Source organism: Geotrypetes seraphini, chromosome 2, assembly GCF_902459505.1.
Source record: "Geotrypetes seraphini chromosome 2, aGeoSer1.1, whole genome shotgun sequence".
Lineage (NCBI taxonomy): Eukaryota > Metazoa > Chordata > Amphibia > Gymnophiona > Dermophiidae > Geotrypetes > Geotrypetes seraphini.
In genome coordinates, this window is record NC_047085.1 from 90,785,966 (window position 1) to 90,794,146 (window position 8,181).

Below are 8,181 nucleotides of genomic sequence, written 5' to 3' on the forward strand. Positions count from 1 at the left end.
AAATGGCTGATGTAAATGCTCATGTTTAACCGTAGCCAGTTAGGCACAGACATGCTAATGTTCTGTAAGCTGAGTGCATAACTGCCTGGCACATCAACTGACCCGCCCATGTGCCTCCTAGGTCCACGCCCACGTTGGAGCTGCCTGCTCTGGAATTTGAGTATTCAACTTATAGAATACTGACTAAGGGCAGTTATGCACAATGTTGCAAATTAGTGACAATCTTCATCAATTACAGTTGTTAAGGCCAATTAGCGTCTAATTATTCTATCAAGTTATGTGACCAAATGACCTTATTCTGTAGGTTGTGGGCACCAATTTGCATGCTAATTGGAAATTTAGGCTCACAACTTCCTAGAATTAGGGGTAAAAAACTCAATAATATTACTGAAAAGGTATGACCTTAATAGTTTATGACTGAAGCAATGCAGCAAAGTGGAGATTGGCATATGTTCAGATATTTTTGGAAAAGTAAAAATGTAGAAAATACTCTCATAATTACATTTCTGTCATTGGATATGGATGACTTCAGCAAACAAAAGTGTATTTTAGCATTGACATTTTGTTATCTTAGGTTTTGTGCATTAATATATTATTGATTTAACATTAAATTAATTTGCATAGACAAATTGGTGCATATATATTGACCACATGACCATAGTTCTGCTAAATACATTTGATATCTCTCCTATACCCATATAGAAACTATGAGTAAGCAATTTGAAGCTAAAGAGTAGACTTAGATTTGTCTGTGGGTTCTTTAATGGTCTCAGTCACATTTCTTGCTACCGGTATTTAAAATTTTTAGATTAGCTGCTCCACTATGAATTCATTAATAAAACACTGATGAGCCCTTCTGTCTATGGAGATAGAATTCCTATCAGGGGCCTTCTGCGGTGATCAGTCTCCAGCTGACTACAAATTATCAATACTGATTACCAGATTGCTGCAATGGGGAGGGGATGGTGCTCAGCACTGCAGGGCTGGCCACACTCCCATAACTCTTGTCTCACTGTATTTGCATATGCAGCTGTCTCATGCCTTTGTCCAACAGCGGAGATTCCGGGTGCAGTTCAATACAGATAATTTACCATTTAATAAAATAGAATACGATATTAGCCAGTAACAATTAAATATGTACTGCACCTTGTGTAACTTTTGAACAAAGGGTCGAGAATTAAATGTGACTCTCACAAAGATGTAATGTATCGCTTTCTATTTGTAAAAAAAAAAAAAAAAAATGTTAAATAATTCTTAGCATACAACTAAATGCAGTTGTAACGAAAGCTATTTTTTGAAGCTACTTTTCCAAATCCACTTTGAGATATCAAATGTCCACTTTCAGCTCCAGAAGCTAAAATAAAACTGAAAAGAATCATAGGCAAATAATGCAGTGCTCCACCCTAATCACTTGCAAATGTCTGGCTCCCTCACAAAGGGCACTGGTTGATTCAAAGCTTTGAAATGCATGCTACAGATCGCAAACCATTTTATACCTCAGATGCTACACAGCAAAATCCCTGATTTTTTCATCCCTAATCCCCCCAAATCAGTTGATTATAGATCCATATAGAGCTTGGAAACTCCTCACAGATCATCTCCATTTCTCTCATATCTCAGTATGGGCAAGCCCACCTATGTTGCACACGCCCAACAGTTTGACAACGCAGTAATGGCCGCTTTCATAGAACTTATATTGGCAACATCACCTTCAGTCTTTCTGTATCAATGATTAAAATAATATTTGACACAATCATTTAACATGAAAGGAAATTAAATTGTGGGGTGGTGGAGGAGGGGTTCTACCGGAGGGGCACTTGAAGTCTGCTTGCTTTAGTGAATCACAGGTGTGACAGCGAGGGTGGAGGGACGTTTATGAAAAATCTGGTTTTTTTTTACTTCTAGGAATTCTTTCTTCGGGGGGGGGGGGGATTTTCATAGTGGGCGTGGTGGAGAGAGGTGGGCTGTATCCTGGCCACCACCTATAGCCCCCGAGGGTATATTTATGGCATGCTAGAATTAGCAAAACTAAATAAAATCAAATGTAAATCTTTGCCATCTTTCTAGTGCCAGCAACAAAGCAATGCTGATGGTATAATTATATTCTGACAACATGCTGCCGTTTATTGCTGTCGTCTGCAATTATTGAAAATCATGATTTCTGACAACTGCATCTCTCAAAGGGATTTTTTTTTTTAAAAAAAATTCTATTTTCCTTAAAGCTTGTGTTTTTAAGAGTTAGGCAAGAATAAATCACTGACTTGAATGGGGATTAGGGCTCTCTGCTAGGCTGTCTGTGAAAAAGGAGAGTAGAGGCAACTGGGTGGGGTCTGACTGCATTGTGTTGTGTTTTGTGTCATGGAGCAATTGCAGGTGTATTCGCCATACGAATGCCTTGTTCAGAACACCCCCCCCCACCACACACACACACAAAGAAGCTGAAATCAGCACCATCCCAGTTATGAAAAGAAAACCATTTCTTTTATGCTTTTTTCAAGTACAATGCGCCTAGCCTTTAACACGGTCACCTCAGCACTGCATATAAAACATGCTGCAATCCTTGGAATCTTTTCAGCCACTGAAAGGGAAGAAGCCAAGGAAGAATTCTGCAAAATTTTGCTTAGATGCATCTTTATACACAAGTTATTTATGTGGCAAAAAAGACAGGACACTGAACATTAAAGAGCATTTTTTAAGTTTCAGATTTAGGTTTGGGGAGGGGGGGGAGGGTTATGCAATGTGCTACTTTCAGGTTAATAAGCAGCTTTTCAAATAAAATATCAACATACCTTTTAAAAGATAAGACTCAAAACTTCCTTGCCTAAAGCACGATTTAATAATCAATTTGGATAAAATAATAAGAGAAAAGAGCTTAGGGAGCTTAGGTTCCATCTATTCCGTTTAAGCTAAGGTTTACAATTGTCCTTGTTTGAAAACAATAAGCATTTCGTAGAATAGCTCAAGAAATACAAGTTCTATAAAATGAGCCGTGATCTCTTACCCATTGCTGTTTTAGCCATGGTGAGATGTGCCGATGCTCAGAGGCTGTGAAGGCAAAGGGGTCCAGCTACAGCAATGGAGAGAAGGAGAGAGAGAGAGAAGACTGAACGAGGCACTGAGTCAGCACGGTGGGGCTGTGCAAAAGAAAGAGCCAGGGGCAGGAGCCGATGAATAATTAGCTCTCTTCTTCATAAGCAGATTGGCTCGGGAGATGTCCCAATATAATTCCAGCAGAGGTTAAATCTCCATGCACTACGTATTGATCCATCAACAGTTGTAGCATCAAAGTGCCAGAAGGCAGTCTGTGACTGAAATCCTTTCCTGAGTAGTTTACTCCCCCCCCCCATTTTTCAAAACAATAGTATATTCCATGTAAAATGTCTTGCCGGAAAAGCATGTAGGTGTCGAAAATTGGTCACTTCAGCAGGAGCAGTGGTTACAAGGGGTTTACTGCAGGGATTTCGAATGACAAGGCTATCCAAGCAAAATCATTAGTAAGGACAGATTGCAGCATAATTTTCCCAGTATTTTAACACAAGCTTGGAAAAGTTTTTTTTTTTAAATTGTTCTTTTTATATTTGATTTTAATAATTTCTACCTATGTAGGTTTAAGTAAGAAATTTGTAACTCAGCCACCGGAACATTGTTAGGCATGAAAAACATTGTAAGGAATAATTAGAACCTTTAAGCTTTGGAATGCTGTGTGTAGGTGTAATGGTAAAGCTGTATCCTAGTGGGTATTGTGTGAAGAGTTTGAAAACACCAAACAAACCTCCAACCCTCAGCCCTGCTTCTGAAGCTATCCGTGGTGCTGAAGTGCTGCAGTCGGCAATCCGTTATCAACCAGCTAGAAACCTTTAACGCTCACAGCTGGGATCCCCTCACCTCTGGGCCACTCCCCATCTCTTCACCATAGCCGCAATCTCTCCTAACCCTCACATACCCTATATAGCTCCCTCCTTGAATAAAATACATCATACCAACTTGGATTAACAAAAGCTGTAGCTTCTTTCTTTAAACAATTTAGGTAACCAAAAACAACTTAACCTGAGCTACACAAAACTTTTGCTTCTTGCCCCTAAGAATGCTTGTTCTTAGCCCTGCCTTAACTGCAGGGGCCTCAGGAGTCAGCATGGACCTCTATGCCTATTTATTACTACTACTTATAACTTATATAGCACTGAAAGGCATATGCAGCGCTTTATATTTTGACATTTATAGATGGTCCCTTCTTGGAATAACTTACAATCTAACTTGGATAGATAAACATGACATATAGGGTTGGGGGATGCAGAACCCAAGGTGTGAAGAGTTAGGAGTCAAAAGCACTCTCAAAGAGGTGGTCTTTTAACTGGGCCTTGAACACTGCCAGAGACAGAGCCCGCTGTAGGGATTCAGGCAGCTTGTTCCTAGCATAGGGTGCAGCAAGGCAGAAGGGATGGAGTCTGGAGTTGGCAGTTGAAGAGAAGGGCACAGATAGGAGGGACTTACCAGCTAAGCAGAGCTCACAGGGGGATCATAGGGGGAGATAAGTGAAGAGAGATAGTGATGGGCAGCTGAGTGAGAGGCATTTGAATTGTATTCAGAAATGGATGGGAAGCCAATGAAGTGACTTTAGGAGAGGGGTAATATGATTAAAGTGGCTCTCCAGGAATATGAGTCATGCAGCCAAATTCTGGATTGATTGGAGGGAAGCGAGATGGCTAAGCGGAAGGCCTGAGAGTAGCGAGTTGCAGTAGTCTAAGCGCGAAGTGATGAGGGTGTGGATAAGTGTTTTGGTAGTGTGCTCAGAGAAGAAGGGTCAGATTTTGGTAACATTATAGAGGAAGAAGCAGCAGGTTTTAGCAATATATTGAATCTGGGTGGTGAAGGAGAGAGAGGAGTCAAAGATGACTCCTGAGATTACGAACAGGCAAAAACAGGAAGGATGAGAGTGTTGTCCACAGCGACAGAGAACAAGGGAAGTGGAGTGGTAGGTTTAGTGGGAAGATGAGTAGCTTGGTTTTAGCCATATTTAATTTTAGATGATGATGAGACATCCAGGTGGCAATGTCAGACAGGCAGGCTGAAACATGTCAGCCCAGCTTTAACTTGCTGACCTTACCAATATCAGCAAAGGCCTATGGGAGATCATATCATTCATATCTGACCTTAGGGCATGCCAGTTCAGACAGCCTCAGATTGCCCCAGAATGCCTAAATTACATCAGTGCTTAAAGGTAACAAAGGACCTTGGTACAGCTAAGAGGTGCTAAGATGTGCTAATGTCTGGTGCTTAAGATGGACAGCTTAAGATAGACAGTAGCCCCAGCTGCATAGTTAATCAGAAACCATTGTCAGAGTGATACTGAAAATGAACAGTTTCTCCCTCTTTTCTTCTCCAGTCTCTCACATCCCACTCACTTTATTTACCATTATTTCAAACAGTTTACAAAAGATAGGGATACTTAACTTCAATAGATTCTATTTTTAGAACAGGTCTCAAACCTATAAATATTAAGCTAAAGCTTAAGCTTGGGTTTTTTTCAGTTAGTTAAATAGCTACCTATTGAATAACTCAAATTCTTAAAACCAGCTATTAAATATTTAATACAAACAAGTATTAACTGAATCAATTCAATTTTAATCTTATCTTTCACAGTTCATTTCATTACAGTACTTTTACAACTTACCAATACTTAATTTATCAATAAATATCAGAATAATTTAGTCAGTGAACCCAATCCCCATCACTCACACTCACACTCACTTCCCAACTTTCACACACATACTACAGTCATTGTGATTACCTTTATCCAAAACTGAATTTTGGTTAGTTCATGAGTTCATTAGTCCATGATCATCTAGTCAGAGAGGCTTCAAACTGAGAGTTGCACAACAGCCTAGCACATGAAAATCACAGTTTCTTAAACACAATCGGCAGGCCTCTCTGTCCTCATGATGGTCCTGTTCTTCAATTCATAAAGCATTCAGCTCATACAAGATTGTGTTTCACCACCTGGCATCTTCAGGAGCTGTGTTTGCAAGGCTCACCAACATCACAACTTCACCTACAATACAAAATAATTTACATACATTCCCTTTCATTCATATTAAAGCCGCACCAAAATCTTTAAAACACCATTCACCTACTAGTAAACATAGCATGACTCGAGCAGGGACCCTGGGTTTGGCACAAGCCGGGATCAACTGACAAGCAGGAAACACACCTTCTACCAGGAACCACTGTCTACCAGGAACCACCATCTGCATGACCTCACTTCCTCTCCATAAATCTTCCAGTTATAACAACTTCCAGTCCACTTCTTTGTTGAATACAACCATATTCAGCCCCCATTCCTGTTACAACAGATTCCATTCCACTTCTTTGTTGAGACCATAAGGCTCAACTGTATTCCACTCATAAATTAATCTCTGCTCCCTTCTAAGCAGTGCCTCAAAAATATTACCATCACTTGGTAAAGACACTTGAATCAAAACCACAAACCACAAACCACATATCCTCTACCTTATGAGCATTTGTTTGCTAATGCGAAACAAGCGGAGTATCCTCCTTACCCAATCTGAGATTACTAAGATGTAAGTAGCAAATAATGTTGCATCAGATACATCTGACACCTCCTGAAGTATCCTAAGAAAATAAGATGTATCCTTAATGTAAGAGGGACTAATAGCACCAAAAGGCTGAAGTTGAAGATCAACAAAAACTGACCCCTTTCCTGACACTTTTGGGTGCTCTGGAGGATGGTTGGTGGATTTATGGAATCTTTAGACATTGCATTTGTAGAAATGCATCTTCTTGTTTAGAAAGGTAACAAATTTTCAACAGCCCACTGGACTCTTATTCACAATCATATTTATAGGATTACCACCATTGAGGATGCCCTTTTAATACATGTCTGATTGGTTCCATTATGCCAAAGTGTGGTTCAGTTTTATAGATAATATCACAGAAGGGAAGCAAGGATGCCTGCTGTGTAAGTTTGAAATAGCTTGCGATTTACCCACAGCAATATTTTTCAGGCATGTATATACAATATGAACCAAATTTTGGTCCTGAGTAGCTCTATTTTTTTGAATGTGGGCTGGTAACGGATTGCACACACTGGGGCAATTAATGGTAGGGGGTGAATTGCTGTCCTTTGCTGCTCTTCATGATGAGTATGGATTAGATGATTCAGATCTTTTTCCTTACATGCAAGTCAAAGATTTATATGCTGCACAAGGTACTGCCTCATTGGTGACAAGAGAATTATGCCCTTCTTAAAATCTTTCATTTAGGGGTCTGGAGAGGACTTATTTATAGACTCTACAAGGCCCTTCTTCTCTGCTCTCCTTTAGAGCACAAGTACGAGGCTACATGGGAGGGCATTTTGGGCTACTCCCTTACTAGAGTTCAATGGGATGGGATATATAGAAGCCTTTTGAAAAGTTTCTATTACTACTAACTTAGTGGAACATGAGTACAAGATCTTGCTCCAGTGGTATTATATCCCTGTGTGACTGCGGGTGATTTATAATACTGGATCTGGTCATTGTTGGAGGGGTTGTGCCCAGTTAGGTACTTTTCTGCACATTAGGACTGCCCTAGAGTGCAAGCATATGAGGGTCCTGTTATCACTCTACTACAAGATATATTACATGTTATCATACCCCTTGATTTACGTGTTTTGCTTCTCAACAGTCCAGTACTGGGACTTGAGGGAACTCAGCAGTTGATAGCCTGGTCGCCACTACAGCAAGAGTTGGTTTGGCCTCTTATTGGAAGCGATCTGCAGTGCCTTCTCTGAATACTTTATTTACTAAAATAGACTGTGTTTTTGACAACAAAGTTGATAGCAATGTGTAAAGATACTATGTTTTCTTTCTTACGAGTGTGGACATCTTATAGAGTCTGGCAGCAATTACCACCTTCATTGGTTTTACTACATGCTCCCAGAAATTTATTTATTTATTTTTCTATTTGGTGGATGCTTTGTTTGTGTACTGTTCTCCATTGAGGGTTTGCAATTGTATGTGTGTGTGTATAGGGGTGGGGGGGGGGGAGGAAGGAGTTGAGAATAGGGATGGGGTTTATAGTTTTGTACTGGTTGTTTTCTGTTTTGGGAGTTTCCCTAAGAACATAAGAATTGCCGCTGCAGGGTCAGACCAGTGGTCTATCCTGCACAGGAGTCCGCTCATA

The 8,181-nt window shown here is 40.2% G+C and overlaps 1 protein-coding gene across 1 annotated transcript in view; it reads right to left on the reverse strand.

The window, feature by feature from the left end:
* Positions 1–3,079, reverse strand: part of STMN2 (stathmin 2) — a 103,436-nt gene extending 100,357 nt beyond the window's left edge. Inside the window, exon 1 of the mRNA XM_033929746.1 lies at positions 3,002–3,079. Coding sequence (XP_033785637.1) covers positions 3,002–3,020 — 19 coding nt within the window. The 5' untranslated portion in view covers positions 3,021–3,079. The remainder of the gene's footprint in view (positions 1–3,001) is intronic.
* Positions 3,080–8,181: the final 5,102 nt, after the last annotated feature.